Consider the following 16882-nt stretch of genomic DNA (forward strand, 5'->3'; position numbering starts at 1 on the left):
TGGGCAAGTCACTTCCCCTCCCTATGCCTCTGATTCACACTCCCAGCCTTTGTCCATCTTGTATTTAGACTGTAAGCTCTGCAGAGTAGGGACTAGCTCAGACGATGTGTTTTGTACCACACCGAGCACAATGGGGCCCTCATCCTAGTTGGAGCCTGTTGGCACTACCAGGGCTGGTTCCAGGCACCAGCATTCCAAGTACGGCAGTGATTCCGCCGCCGCAGCAATTCGGCAGCAGCCCCTCAGTGGCGCCGGCCGTGGCAGCAGTTCAGTGGCAGCTTCTCCCCTTTGCCATCCGCGGCGGCAGTGTTTTTCACTGCTCGGGGCGGCAAAAACTGTAGAGCCGGCCCTGGGCACTACCATACGCACCACTCCTAGGTGCTATGGTAATACCAATAATAATACTAAACAGGTTCCCGCGAGAGCTAGAGAACTGACTAGGCCATGGATATAGAATCCCCTCTCACCTCTCCAGCTGTCGGTGCAACGAAGGCAGAGTTTGCATTTCTGCTGCAAAGGACTTCAGTTTCAGGGCTGTCAGTCCACGACCTTTCCCCAGAGCTAAATCACTCACAGTCTTTTTGAAGGATTTCAAATACCATAGCAGTGAAGCTGCAGGTCAGTAGCACACAGAAACAGAGACACCCTTTGGCTGTAGAAATGCAGATATGCAGCCGATTCACTAGTTGGTAAGAGGGTTAATGCTCAGGAGCAGGTCTGAAGGACACTGGGCTCCAGTCGTCAAAGGCTGACGCAGCTAGAACTGTATTCACCTCAGTGGAATTATTCTTGCTTATGTCACAATTGGACCTAATGGCTTTTCCCAGCCTGTAGTAAGGCCGCCAGGCAGCCGTGAACACTGAAAGGAGGAGTAAGGCAGAAGGAAGGGGAGGTGGGTAGGGTTGGGAATGGAATGGAAAGGCAATTACTGCTGCCTTGAGTCCAGAGCGCCCCTAGGTACACAGTGTTGCAGAGGCCTGGTTTTCCCATTAGAGAAAGAGCTCCTGAAGATATGCCTACCTCTCCCAGAAGGGCTTTATCACAACTGATTCAGCAGGCTGTTTAAAATGTGATCCATGGTCACAGGGTTAGGGGGAAGCAGTGGAGCCTTCTTAATGGTCCCCTTCCCACTCCTCCCATTTCTCATACCTTCTCCCCACTTCCACGACAGCCTCTGTCTTCTCTCTGATGTGTCCTTGACCCTCACTGCTTCCTTTGCAGCTTCTCCCTTCCTTTGTGACACCATCTCATGTACTCCCTGTTCCTTCACTGACATCTTTGCTCACGTTCTGTGCTCTGTTCCCAGTGCTGATGGTTCCCATATCACAACCCATCCTCCCTCTTCAGCCCTGCTGAGGAACCAAATGGCAGCACAGCTGTTCTCCAACACAGCCAAGACACACTTCTATCGTGCATTACAGATGGGACCTGACCATGTTCAAAACTGCCCTGAAACAGCCCATTCCAGTTGTGATGGGATACATCACTGTTCCCAGGTTGACTTTTGTAGTATAGCAGAAGTTCAGATTGCAATCACCTCAGAATAGAGACCAGATCTGTATGGCACCAAACACAATCATTCCTCAGTAACTGATAACAATAACAATAGTAATCGTAGTAACAATACGTAGAAACAATAGTAATCTAATAGTAGATAGTAATCTAGATCTGAGATTACTCAACTAGCACTCACCTGGTGCATTCGCTGGTTGATAATTGTTGTCCATCTTAACCAGATACCATGGTGACAGATCAGAGAGAGAAGAGAGAATGTTATCCCTGACAGCTCTATGTACATTTCATGATGTACATTCTTTTACCCACTTCAGGAGAGCTTACACAATTTTAATTTTAAAAGCTGCACATAGCTTAATGAGCTTCCTAAAGACAAAGAATGGTTGTAGATCAAAAAAGTGGAAATCATATAGCTTAGTAGTTCAGGTGGCATCTTGCTGTGACTTGCAGGAGAAATGATAACTGGCTTCTTTTGTTTACTGCTTAGCTCAGTGACCAGAGCCGATAAACCAAAAACTAATTCTACCCCCTAATGCGCTACTTCTCAAATTAACATTCACCTGGCATTGCCTTGATCTTCAAAGCAGGAAAGTACATCAAAAGAAATAAAAATGTGACACTAATTATTGCTGGATGCAATCCAATGAGTAAAGGTGGAGTGATTGATATTTGAATTGAAGGTAAAGGACATAAACACACCAGACATATCAAGGTCTATGAAAAAATCCTTCAGTATATAATGGGTAGAGACTAAACCCATCAAGCAATGAGGAATTACCATTTAAAACATCCCAAACACATTCAGAAATGTTGGGTCTAACCAAAGAAATCACAACAAGAAACATTAAAACAGTCTTACCTGAAATTATTCACTGATTTACAATGCCATTTATTTGCTCTTTGAGAAAGCACTTTTACTAAATAAATAACAATACTGAAATAGTAAAATTCTGGATTTCATTCCATTTCCTCTTGGAATATCTGACTTCAACTTTTGAGTCTGAATTTGGAACCTACTGCTCCCGTAATTCTTTGAGCTTTTTTCCTGTGCTTCCACTATGCCTCTCTGAATGTGTCTCCTCATCCCAGCATTCTTCCAAACTTTTTGTTGTACACCAGTCCTCTGCATGGATGCCTTTCTCCTAATCTTCCCTGGTCTCATTCAGTGCTCTCACAGCCTTCTCTGTGCCCCTTCAGCCCTTTGGTCTTCCTCTGACTCTTTTTTGCACCTCTTCCATCCTTTGTGGACATTCCCATTGCTATCATGTACTGCTCTTTTGCTTAGATTCCCCAGCTATGATTTACTGCAGTTCTTTATGCAGTAGGGGACTAGGATCCAGAATGCCTAGGTTCCATTCTGCTCTCTACAGCTGACTTACTTGGGAAGCTCACAGTCTTTCTAAAAGTTATGTCCTAGTTCATCCCACAAGCTATTGGGCTTACATTTCATTTATATAGAAGAGAAGAGAAGAATAGTTCATCCACTACAGGTATTACTAGGTGAAAGTCTAGAGGTCTGTATCGTAGAGGAGGTCAAACTAAGGTCTGGTCCACACTACAAAGTTAGGTCGACATAAATCACCTTGCATCAACCTATTTGTGCATATCACAACAGAAAGCAAGATCTGTCTCTGGCTGACATAGGCACCCAGGTACAGTGACACAGTAATACCACCACCCCCCCGAATGAAGTGGCACCATGGTCAACCAACTGAAGTCAACATGGTGTGACTGTAAACACTGCATGACCTGGGTTGACCCTAACAGTCCTCCAGACATTGTCCCACAATGGAACTGCGACTACTCTGATCACAGTTGTAAACTCCACTGCCTAGGGGGCTCATCCCTTTTTAAGCTCCTCCCCTCCCCCAGCATGTTTTAGAAATGCCTTTTCCTGATTGCTCAGCGTGGCAAGCATTCTTACCAACTCAACCTTGTTGTGCTCAACTGCCCAACCAACCATGCCAGCTCCATTCACTAGACACACTTCTGCCTGGAGTAAACAGGAGATATTGGATTTCCTGGGCCTGTGGGAAGAAGAGGCAGTGCAGCTGTAGAAATGTGGACATCTACAAACAGATTGCTCAGGGGATGCTGGCAAAGGGGTACAACAGGGATCTGTACCAGTGGCGTGTAAAAGCAGAGGAACTTCACCAGGCATACCACAAGGACAGGCAGGTCAGCACTGGATGTGCTGGTGCCCAGTGGACCTGCTGCTTTAATCACAAACTGCATGCCGTTTTTGACAAAGATCCCACTAACACCCCACAGACCACCCTGAATACCCTGGAGAAGCCCAAGACAGAGATCCCTGCCATGAACAGCAAGGGGCCGGGGAGCAGGGAGACGCAGCAGCAGGCTCCAGCCATATCATGAGCTAGGACCTGTTCAAGACTCTGCCTCAGTCTAGTCAGTCCTACCAGATGAGCACGTATGAGCCTGATGAAGAAGAAAGGAACTTGGGTAACTGTGTGCACGCATTTTTCCTTACCATGTGTAAATTTAAAGAGGGCACCCAGCCCATCGCCAAGTTAACAAAACACGGGTATTGACTGTTCATTGTTTTACTCACACAAGGAGAAGTAGCAGTACAACAAACAGAAACATGAAACAGAAACAGAGTTGGCATCTGCTTTTCATTTCCCTGTTGGATTAGGCAGGGTGGTTGGGGGAAGGAGGCATGCAGAGCACTTCTTTTATGTACATAAGGAAGTCCCTTTTATCCTCTTGAGAGATGTTGATTGAAACTTCCATGGAGGTTCTCTGCAATCCTCTCCCATAGGGATGGCTGCCTTTAAAGACACTGTCCCATACCACTCTGCAATGAGTTTGCCAGACACCATTGCAATAAACAGGCTAGTGGCAGCTGAGGCTTGGAGGCTTCAGGATGCCAGTAGTAGCTGTGGTCTCTGTGCCTTTGTTGCCCTCAGGAGTTAGATATTAGCTCAAATCACCACTGGCTGTGGAAAACAGTGCCAGTATTCAGTGCCATTGCCCTGTGCTCACACCCATGGAATAGGGACTGAAATTTTATTGCTTCATGAAACAGAAAATCCTTCCCGTGCACTTAACTCTAGCAGGCCATACTCACCTGGCTGGGAGCTGGAGACCGGTGCTGTGGAGAGGCCCTCCAAAGCTAAAGTTTCAGTAATCATTTCTTATTAAATATGTTTATGGAAATAAGAGAAGGGAGGTGTGAAACTTATTTTCCCCTTTACATTGTGACTGTAAATCCAGTGGTACATCTCTGTGTTTTTATCAGCAGCTTCTGGCATGGTGGCCCTGAGGAGTGCCCCCACCACCTCTGCAGAATGCTTAACCCTGATGAGGCGGAGAAAAAGGAGTACTAGGGAGGACACGTTCAGTGAGATCCTGCAACCTAGTGCATCAGACCATGAACAAAGGGGTCGGGGGGCCAGTATGACCAACAACATGGAGAAAGAAAGGGCAGCCAGCAGAAAGGTCCAGGAGTCCCAGCAGGACAAGGAGAGGGAAATGGGTCTTCTCAGGCAGCAAACCCAAATGCTGCAGACCCTGGTGACCTACAGATCCAAAAATCCCAGAATTCCTTTCCCTTTTCAGGCCTCAGACAGCTTCATGGTCACTGGTCCCTTTGCCCTCACCCCCCCGGCCCCCCAAAATACCACATGGCATCACGGCCCACATCTTTATCCCTGGTACTTTGTGCTGGGGAACAGCAAGGAAAACCACAGCTTCCACAGTGAGATCACCACTTGCTTCTCAAGTGTCAGCTGGTGTCTGTGTAGCTGCTGCATTTGTGCACTGAAATGGACAGAAATGCTTGTTGCCTTTCCACTTCTAAAGTTCCACTCCATTAATTTATGTCAAAAGTTTGCATTACATCACCTGTGGTTTTTTGCACATTGCTTTTTTTTTCACACAATAAAGTTCTATTTTGAGAGAATAAAATTGTCTTTACTAGTTCACCACATGTATTGCAGAATGCACAGTGGTACTCAAAGCAAAGAGTACGTGGACATGTACAACAAGTACCACATAACTCATAACTCCAAGAAAACACCCAGTCATGTCATATTTATAAATGTACAGCAAGCACTACACAATTCTTAGCAGCACCCAACGCACCAGGCCCAGCGAACATTCCAGCACAGAGCACTACCGTGACTGACTGTTAAGTGCTCCCTCAACTGCGTAGCTCCACGCTGGGCTCTTGTAGTGGCCATTGTGTCTGGCTGTTTAAAGCCAGCAGACAGCTGCTCCACCTCTGCAGAAGCTTTGCACCCTTTGCTTCACAAATATTATCCAGGGCACAACAGGCAGCTAACTATTGGGATACTTTTCTCACAGATCCAATCTAGTGAATAAACACTGCCACTGTCCCTTCAATCTACCACAAGTACATTCAACAGTTGTTCTGCAATTGCTTAGTCAGAGATTAAATCTTGCCTTGGTGCTGTGAGGTGGCTGATATGCAGCTTCATGAGCCAGAGGGGCGAGGTCCCCCAGAATTACTATTGGCATTTCAATATTGCCAATGGTAATCCACTGGTTGGGAAAGGATCTCCCTGCTTGCAGCTTTCTGAACAGTTCTGTATTCTTAAAGATGCAAGCACCGTGCATCTTCCTTGACCAGCCCAGTCCACAATGATATTGGTGAAGTGTCTCCAGTGATCCACCAATGCTTGCATAGCCACTGAACAGGAGCCTTCTCTGTTCATGTACTCAGTGGCAAGGTTATCCGTGCCAAAATAGGAACATGTGAGCCATCTATCACCTGCTGCCATTCAGGAACCCCACTGCAGTAAATCAATCCACTCTGTCCTGCACATTGCTGAGAGTCACAGTCCTGGGTAGCAGGAGATCGTTATTGGCCCAAAACTCTTGCATGACAATGGCCTCTACAGTGGATTTTCTGACTCCAAAGTGAGTTCTCGCTGATCGGAAGCAATCCAGAGTTTCGGGCGTCCACAGTAATCGCCGCTCGCTTCTCCTCTGTCAGTGCAGCTCTTATTTTGGTGTCCCTATGCTGGAGGGCTGGGACAAGCTTGGCGCACAGATCCGGGAATGTGGCGAAAGTTCTGTGGCCGCTGCTAGTCATTGCAAACCTGCATTACGATGCAATCCCACCAGTCAGTGCTCATTCCTCAGGCCTAGAAGCAGCGCTCACCATCTGCAGCTACTCTGTGAATGCCACAAACCACCTTGACTTGATTTTTTTGTGTCCCTTAGCAAATTGTCCTTGAAGACGTTGCCGCCTCCCCCATCGGTGTGGTATTTCGTGCAGGGCTACAAATACAGGAGAATTATGCATTCTGTATTTGCAGCATTAATGAGAACAGTGCAGAGCTCTGTGGGCTCCATGCTTCTGTCAGAGATGGCGAACACTGAGAAGTGCTGTGCGGTTTTGTGGGATTTTAAAAAAAGGCACCGAAATTATGGGACATAGATGGCATGATGGGATGGAGAAAGTTGCAGGCTGGGAATTTGACCCCTAGCGCTCAGTGATCCCCATAAGAGTCATCTCTACCTCACAACACATTGAGAAAAGTTCCCAAAAGGCATCACACTGGATGGCAGCACATGCCACGTGGGGCTACCTATCCGTGGTGCACACCGCACTTTCTGCACACTGAAGTAACTTGCATCAGCTAAAATCTGTAGTTCAGCCATGGCCTTAGTAGTGGTCCCTTCTGGCCTTAAAATCTGTCAAGTAGTGCCAAGTCAGAGCTGACACTGAAGACATTATCTTCTCGCCAACTGAGGGTTCATTTTTTGATAATTCAGTGTGCCAATATTTTTGATCAAAATGTTTCTGTGAAATTTTCCTCCACTTGTCACCGCCTTGTTCACCAAAACAAAAAATTAGTTGTGTATGGGTTGGGGTAGTTTGTTTCTTTTCTATTCCTTGTTTCTTTTCTGTTGTTCATGGTTTGATTGTATTCCTGATTACCTCTGACTGGCACTCAGTTCACACACCTATTTACATTCACTTCTAAGCTGTTTCCTATTGGTAGTTTGTCTCTAGTGACTCGTGCATTTCCATTTCTCTAACAATAAAGTGATATTTAACAACAGTAGAAAGAAATACTTAGAAAGGGGAAGTTTCCTACCTATGTTGCCAGTAATACCTTAGTTACTGATAGTGGTGGAATTGTAAAAATCCAATATACTTTTCACCATTTGTTCTGTTGATTTGTTCCATTTCACGTAGTTGCCTGGGTTACAAAATTTACAGGGGAGATTTTTTTTTTAGCCAATTTAAAAAAAATGTTTTGCATTACATTGTTTTGCAAAAAGTCATGAAAACTTTTAAAAATTACAAAAGGATGTTTTAACACTTAAAAAAAAAATCCCAAAGAAATTTACATTTTTGAGCCAAAATTACCTGGCAGTGTCTCTTTTACCTGTTTATTTTCAAGGCATATGTAATCTACGTCTGTTCCAAAACCACAGCTGAAGTGTACTGCATCAGCCCAACTCATGCAATGCCTCCAAGCATTGCAGAACAGATCCACTTTTCACTCCTTGAATAACAGCCAGGTGCAGTGTGTGCGATTGAAAATGGGTGCTTCTGCGACAGCAGCAAGAGTTTGGGTTGCACCGTGTTCCATTTTAGCTCTTGTCCATGCAGGTGGATGTGTTCAAAAGCTTGGGGCATCCTGATTGCTCTGGTATTTGCACTGCTTACAGTTGAAAATGTGATTGTTTCTTTCTCTAATGCTCCTGATGGTAGTTCTTGATGCTTTCATATTGACACTGGTTTAACAGTGTCATTGTCAGCAAGGCTAACATTTCTAACAAGTCAAATTGGCGGGGGAGGTGGGTGAGGGAAGGAGGGAGTTCTTTGTCATGTTTTCAACTCATTGTGTTGAAGTCCTGCCATGGGATTTTATAATTCATTGTATACTGTGGTATATTAAGCCAATGCAGCTTTTGACTTTATGTTGTTTTTAAAGCAGGGCAGCAGAAAAGTAAGCATAAAGGATCACCTTGCTGCACAATGAATAAAAAATAGTCATCAATATGTATGTTTTAAATGCACATCCATATTTTGCCAGTAGCCCAAGAAACAAGATATCCTCTCACCCAGTTAGCAAGCAGCAGAATTAATTCATCACCAAGAGAAAGTGGATCTCAGATAGTCCGTCAACTCTAGAGCATCCCACAAATAAGTTAAAAGAAAATGTCATCAGATCTTGAAAGCAGGGAAACCAAAAAAAAGTGAATGTAATCTATTTTAATGCCTGTATACAACTGCTATGGGTGGACAGCTCAGATACACAATCTTAAGATTGTAATGAGCATAGAGTAATCCAGCACTCTACCACTTCCTAGTCTCTTCACAATCAGTGATTCAGGAACAGACTTTTTTTTCCCCATGCCATTTTCTTCTTCTCATTGCACTCTGTCCCAAGAATGGGTTTCTAAAGGCTGGTGTGCTCTCTGGAAGTGGGTGCGGACCTGACCTGATGACCTCAAAGTTGTGCAATTTGATTTTCACAGGCAAGTTAGCTGTCTCCCCAGGCTATGATGATGAGTTCGAATAGCTGATCAAGCAAAATATGGAATATTTTGGAATTCTAAGATCTCTTTTAAAAATCTTGAGAAAGTTTTATCAGCTTTCAAATCAGTCAGGCCAGTTTTCCATAGGTTTTAGTCCTTCAAAATGTGGCATATATGGTATAATTGTGCCAGTGTAATGCCAACAGACCTCGGCTGTCGGCGGGTGGGATCAAACCTGAGACCTCTGGAGCTAAATGCATGAGCCTCTACTGCATGAGTTAAAAGCCACATGGCCCTTAGCTAAGGCTGTAGCAGATTCATTCATCTCTAAGTGGTTTCAGTGCCACTAGAGGGGACAGAGCACTACACCCAGGAGGTGTGTGGCATACACGTGCAAGTGAGTATTATTAGCCATATGCACATGCAGTTACCAAATGAACACAATTATGTTATCTGTACATTAAATGGGGTGCACTACTACACACGCAGTTTGCGTACACAATTGCATCCCCAAACTGGATGGAAATCTGGCTCTCATCTACAGGTGGACTTTAATGGGTACCTTGTGGATGGCTAACACAAAGCTACTCCTCTGAATTATCTCACAATCCTCCAGATAGTTTAGCTATCTGATACAAGTGCCTTGAATAGGTAGAGATGAGCAAACTGGTTTGGAGTATCTGTGTTCAACCTTCTTTGTATACAAGACACATTTAAAAACAGTTTGCAGAGTGAACACTTTTAAGATCATATTTTCTTATGTTGCATTTATGGGAGCCGTACTTGTATAACTAAGGGCAGAATTAGCCTGAGATATGTCAGTGAAAATATCCTGTATATTATTAACAATGATGATAAATATTGGAGCATATCTTTTGAGATGAACTAACTAGTTTTTCTTTTATTTGCAGATTTTGGCCATCATTTCCATCATGTTCATTGTATTATCTACAATAGCCTTGTCACTTAATACGCTTCCTGAACTACAAGGCACGGATGAATTTGGACAAACCACAGATAACCCTCAGCTTGCCCACGTGGAGGCAGTGTGCATTGCATGGTTTACAATGGAATACCTCTTGCGGTTCCTATCCTCGCCTAAGAAATGGAAGTTTTTCAAAGGCCCCCTGAACGCTATTGATTTGCTAGCTATCTTGCCCTATTATGTCACTATCTTCCTCACAGAATCAAACAAAAGTGTACTTCAGTTCCAAAATGTACGCAGGGTGGTTCAGATATTTCGTATCATGAGGATACTCCGAATTCTAAAGCTTGCCAGGCACTCAACTGGTTTACAGTCCTTGGGTTTTACACTAAGGAGGAGCTACAATGAGCTTGGATTACTCATCTTGTTTTTGGCCATGGGCATTATGATCTTTTCCAGCTTAGTTTTTTTTGCAGAAAAAGATGAGGATGATACAAAATTCAAGAGCATCCCAGCTTCCTTCTGGTGGGCAACTATCACTATGACAACAGTAGGCTATGGAGACATCTACCCCAAAACTCTCTTAGGTAAAATAGTTGGAGGGTTGTGCTGCATTGCTGGAGTGCTGGTGATTGCTCTTCCCATCCCAATCATAGTAAATAACTTCTCTGAGTTCTACAAAGAGCAGAAGAGGCAGGAGAAAGCCATCAAGCGCAGAGAAGCACTTGAAAGAGCAAAAAGAAATGGCAGCATTGTCTCCATGAATATGAAGGATGCTTTTGCCCGTAGTGTAGAACTGATGGATATTGTGGTTGAAAAAAATGGAGAAAGCACGGGCAAAAAGGATAAAGTTCAGGACAATCATTTGTCCCCCAGCAAGTGGAAATGGACCAAGAGAACACTCTCTGAAACTAGCTCCAGTAAATCTTTTGAAACTAGGGAACAAGGATCTCCAGAAAAGGCCCGGTCCTCTTCCAGTCCTCAGCACCTGAATGTCCAACAGTTGGAGGACATGTACAACAAAATGGCAAAGACTCAGTCACAGCCAAACCTCAACACTAAAAACACAGGTCACCCTGGAAAGCAAAAGGAAGAGCTAGAAATGGAGCCCATTCCTGGCCCTACGGTCCCTTTATTGACCACCCATGCTGACGGGATCATTGACATGAGGAGCATGTCAAGCATTGACAGTTTTATAAGTTGTGCTACAGATTTCCCTGACTCTGGGAAATTCTCCCACAGTCCACTTGCTACACTTCCCTGCAAAGGAGGTGTTAATCCAATTCAGGAGCAAATCAGGGCAGAGAGAAGTGGAACCAGGTTCATGGAGATAAACCCAAAGCCGGAAGGCAGCCATCGCTCTACATTTTTCATAGAGAGTCCCAACAGTTCCGTAAAAGGCAGTAACCCTTTAAAATTAAGATCTCTGAAAGTCAACTTTATGGAAGATGGCAACAGCACATTAGTACCAGCATCAAATGTACTCAGAATATATCCAGATGCTCTCAAGGACAGGGGAGCTGCTGCCGCTGCAGACAGTTCCTTACTCTCTGATCGATCTTTAGTCAGTCCAGAAACCTCTGTCTACACAACAGCGAGTGCTAGAACACCCCCAACATCGCCAGAGAAGCAGATAGCAATAGCCTTCAACTTTCATGATGCCAGCATACATAAATATATAGATGCTGACACTGATGATGAAGGTCAGTTGCTTTACGACTCAACCCCTCCAGGAAATGTAAGTCCCAAGTACAATATTACAAACAGTGCTTATCTAAAGCAAAAAGATAACATTTATAGAATGGAGAAGAACCATCTAGAGAGTGCTGCTTTACCCACCTCATCGAAGTTTATAGGGCAAAACTGCATTTACTCCATGGAAGGTATCACTGGAAAAACCCAGGGCAATCAGGAGACTGTCAGACTAGAAAATCACATTTCACCTGAGGTCCATATATTGCCAGGTGGTGGAGGACATGCTAACACCCACGATCAAAGCATCTGACATGTGCTCCAAAAAGTTGTTGAACGTTAAAAGGAATGTCTTTACAGTCAACACAACGAAAGAGAGCTTCTGCATGGCATGAACTTTGACTGAAGCAAGCCACTTGTTTCTAAAAGTCTGAGGGGAGGCCTGGTGTGGGTTTATGAAAACATCCTTCTCTGGAACAACTATAGGGATGTTGCCCAATTCATCCTACAAACATCAATGAAAATAAAGATTGTAAGTCTTGCTCACGCTTTGATCTCCTTTCATGTCCTTCATTGAAGTCAGCATGACCAAATATATATGTCCACTCCCCTTGTACGATGGATCTCCTTTTGGAAGTGTTAACATCTGATTTGTGTTACTTCCGTAGAAGAGACCAAAGGCAGCCAGATTTGAACTCCGGAACAAATTACTGGGGTTGGTATAAAGTTATTAGAAACACAATACTTGCTGCTTCAGGGCAGCTGTTCCAGATAGCCCCCATCTGCATCTTTCTTTCTGATGGATACAGTGTCTAAAGGTAACAGGGAACACTTGGGTAAATCTAAGCTTATGTCTATTTAAAATAACAGTGGTCGAGAGAAATAAATTATTAATATGCCCTGTGTGTGTTTAATTCTTCCAGATACTGTAGGACCTGATGTTTTATTTTGAAATCTAATCAGGGTGAGTTGCACCACTTGTATCTAATTTAAAACGCCCCCTAGAAAGTAGTGAAACTTGCACTTGCCCACTGCTAAAACCAATACCTAATCTGGGGCTAGAGAGGGGCTTCTAAGCCACAGCCCACACTGGGGGAGTGTGAAGCGACCGTGCAGAAGTAAGACTCTCCAGGGGCGCTTTGGCTGACTCAGCCAGAATTTTTCCAGGGCTCTGCAGGAGAATGCACCTGAGTGAGAGCTCAACACATTTACAGGGTGTAACATGCTCCCTCTTACTAGGAGTCCGGTACCCCATACTGCCTGTTCTGTGCAGAAGGCAGGGGCCCAGGAGCTGCCCTGTTTGGAGAGTCCAGGCATTCTAGGCTTGTGACTCCTTGTGTTGCAGCTGGCCCCTACACCAGAGTGTAAAGAGTGGCAGTGATGGCTCCTTGTACCCCTCCCACTCTGACTTCCATAGTCACTTAGGGGTCAGCTTCAATCTAGCTCATAAAGTAGGAGGAGAGGAACGAGTCAGTCTGAAGCATTTTGCACTCAGTCGATGTTGAATGGCTAGATATGCAAGTGTTAACTAAATATGCAAAAACAGGACTTATTTAATTATACACAACAGGCCTGATTGTGCTGTCACTTCCAATGGTGAAATCAGGGGTGACTCCATTGAAACCAATGAAGTTACACTAGCATAAAACAGATATAAGTGAGAGGCAAATCAGGTCACACAGCTTAATAATATTCAATCTTTTTCTTAAAAATGACCATTTTAAACAAATGCAACTAACAGCAACCAGCTTAGGTTTTAAACATTGTCCTTCTATAAAGTTATTTTGACTTGTGTAGAAAATATTTTTCTTTCATTTGTAATATTAAAAAAAAAAAGCACTTTCTGTTGGGGGGGGTTGTTTTTATTTTTGGGTGTTTTTATGTGTGAAGGTGGAATAACAAACCAGAGTGTAAGAATCTAGCACTTTAAACAAGCACTGTCTTCATTTGTGCCTCCTGTTATGGCTGTGATTTGTTACACACATGTAACAAAACACAATCCGTCCTGTGATAACTGTGATAGTAACACTTTATGTTGTCTGTTTCTATTGTAAAGCTAAACTGTAAATAACTTATATCAATAAGAGTTTGATGCATATTTATGAGTACCTGCTGTGATGTGTAACTATTTGCATGCAACAGGTCTTGGTACATAGTGTCACTTTATAAAGAATACGTCTCTAGGAAGATAAACTATCTGGGTCTGGTGCATTTTGTTCCTTTCTATTACAAAATAGCTGTTGGTTGGTCCTGAATGTAACTGTCTGTCCACTCTATATTATACTTCTGTCTATCAGTAACAATGAATGCAGCACGTACAGATGAAAGCAATAAGCACGTGTATGTTTTAGGAATTGTTATGGGTTGTAACTATAGCTTTGTTAGGTCTGTACTTGGAACAGTACTGTACACATATTTGGATCTATTCTGCCCTCAGTATGCAGAGCAATTATCCAGATTACTCCCCTCATGTTGGGTTAAAGCTTGAGGTCCTTCCTCAAAGTTTTTACTCACTTCTTAATAAGGCTGAATCCTGGGAAATTTCCTGAAAGAGAAGACAGAAAGAACAAACTGAGTAAGGACCTCAAGAATTAGTCTAGTGACAGGAGAACAGACCTCATTCCATGCAAAGTGTTACACAGCAGGTACTCAAAATAAATAAAAGTACCTGTCCATACAGAAGCATCTTCAGAGCACTTATATAGGGCCAATTCCTGAGGGTCATTAGTCAGTTTTTACTCAGTCTTGACTCAAACAAAACTCATTCATTTGAATGGGCATTTTGCCTGATTAAGGACTTCAGGCTTTGGCCCATTGTACATACAAGTGTACTTATGGGAACTAATGTAGTGTGTTGCTGAGATACTTGTTAAGACTGAGTAATTATTAGAAAGTAAAGTGACTTTCCAGCAGATAAAGCGTTAAGTATTGATTGAGTCTATGGTTTGCTAGGCCATAGAGTGGAAACGAGAAATTTTAAAGAGAGCAGTCTCGGCATAATCTCGATGTTTCAGTCATCAGCCATGTCTGCCATCAGCACAAATGTAAAAAATTAAATAAAAAAAATTAATTCAGGGAAGATAACTTTTTTATAAAGTAAATAATAGTGATTTCCAATTTAAATATTTTTAAAGCTGATGCTTTCATGTAAAAAAAAAGTCATATTTTACATATCAAGAAAGTGATCATATTTAAATATAGCCATACACTGTAGTGTTGACCACACATTCATTTAAAGTGATGTATTTGGTTTATAGATGGCACTGACAAAAATGTATAGATCAATAATTGTCATTTTTTTAATAAAAACAACTGGTGCAACTCTCCTTGTAACCAAAGGCCCTCTCTCTGCCTTGTGTGATCGAATCTGACACACACTTTATCTCATCTATTTAGTCTTACCATTAAAGTAGCATTTTATTGAATCGCTTTTGAACTGGCTGTCAAAAGTATCATTAAATTTCTACCTTTTAAGTCTTAATGGCCAAAGTCCTATAGATTTCTTATAGAAAGAGAATAATGTACAATTAAGCATATAATATGCTTGAAGAGCATTTCTTTCTTATTTGTGCGTGAAGATGTAGCTCTTATTTTGTGCCCAGTTAAAAAATGAAATATGAGTAACTTATTTTAACGAAATAAAGTCTGAATAAGAAATATATATCTATATATATGTGTGTGTGTGTGTACATAAGACATATATATATATGTAAGCACTGGGAAATCTACTGTCAAATGAAAAGCTACGCTAGACTGAGAGTCTGTACTCATTACAGAAGAAAAGGCAGTGCTTTGATAACGTAATGCTCACCAAATCCCGTAGGTATTTAAAGGGCAATTTCATTTTACAGTTCATTTGATAAATGTTTCCCTAATCTTCTAAAATTGGAGGGGAAATATGTAATATCTCTTGCATCAAACTAAAGTTTGCAGATCAGTCGCTAATATCTGGCATTCAGGTCCTTTACTGTGTACCATGCGTCAAGCAAGCTGATAGAGTTTTATCTACTGCAGCAAAGAGCATCACAATCGAAAGGACCGTGTGCACATGATGTCTGGGTTCTTGCTTGTCTCTTACGCAATCTACAACTTTAAAATATATATATATATATATATATATATATATATATTTGTGGAAGGAATGGGTGCAGTTTTCTTAACCAGGAGGGAAAAGATTTTTTGACTTTTAGCTTTATACAAAGGAAAACAACAGTAATTTATTGTAGTGGATTTCTCAGTGCCTTTTCTTAGAAACTTCACCTGAGTACATTTAAGGGAAAACAAAAACAGACTCTCCTGTGAAACCCACATTTTATGAAAGATTCAAGAATCAATATGAGAAAAGAAGAAGAAGAAAGAATGCCAATGGAACACATATTCTCCTTCTGATCATACTGTGTCAAAGGCCTGGGGAATATTAATCTGTGCACGTCACGTAGAAACAAACCCTACGCGGTTGGTCTCTTTGGCAACTATGGCTGTGATAAACTGTAGCCTTTTCTTCCCTTGCAGCTAATATGATAAACATTTTTAATGAAAAACAGTATTCTCTTCTGTAAAATTGTAATGTATTGTTAATATTTGTATCTATTGTATATTTATGTTTTGACAGAATTATGGCTGGTACAGTTTATAATAAATAACTGGGATATTTAAAACTCATTACGAAAACAAGGTTGCTAATGCCAGGTTCTCTCTGTTGATAAGTTCCGCATAATATTATCTCCAGTCATTTTTACCAGACTTCTCAAACACCTCATTTTAAGCAAATAGTAGAATTCCTGGGTAAGGTGATGAAACAATGGAAACTGTGTGGCATTTACATTGTACAATATAGCTCAGTCCACAAAATGTGGAGGTGGAGAATCCCATATATCTATTTCTTTAGCAAAGCTCTCATATTTTATCAATTATTACACTTATGGTAACCAAAATGAACCAAGCATTAGCTTAGATTGCTTTAGAATCACCCAGTTGGGCAGAATATGGCTTTAAATAATTCTTGATTAAAGTACAGATGTTCTCTGTACCGTCTGTTTGCCATTGTGTTGGCTCTATAAGTATCTGATGTATGGAAAAGTCTATTTTTCTGTTCAGATTTTAAATATTATATATATAAAATATAAATATATATCTGTATTTTTAGCAAATTTATAATAGGGCAAACAAGTCAAATTTCTTCTTTTTGTATTACAGAATAATATATTAGCAGCTATTGTTGTTCATTTACATAGCTGATTTCCTGAGTGTTTTTTGTTATGTCTC

The 16882-nt window shown here is 42.1% G+C and overlaps 1 protein-coding gene across 1 annotated transcript in view; it reads left to right on the forward strand.

Annotated features, from left to right (window-relative positions):
* KCNB1 (potassium voltage-gated channel subfamily B member 1) overlaps window positions 1–13342 on the forward strand; it is a 191444-nt gene extending 178102 nt beyond the window's left edge. The window contains exon 2 of the mRNA XM_073309469.2: window positions 9912–13342. Coding sequence (XP_073165570.1) covers window positions 9912–11930 — 2019 coding nt within the window. The 3' untranslated portion in view covers window positions 11931–13342. The remainder of the gene's footprint in view (window positions 1–9911) is intronic.
* The last annotated feature ends 3540 nt before the right edge of the window (window positions 13343–16882 follow it).

This window comes from Lepidochelys kempii, chromosome 13 (genome assembly GCF_965140285.1).
Source record: "Lepidochelys kempii isolate rLepKem1 chromosome 13, rLepKem1.hap1, whole genome shotgun sequence".
In the NCBI taxonomy this organism is placed as follows: domain Eukaryota; kingdom Metazoa; phylum Chordata; order Testudines; family Cheloniidae; genus Lepidochelys; species Lepidochelys kempii.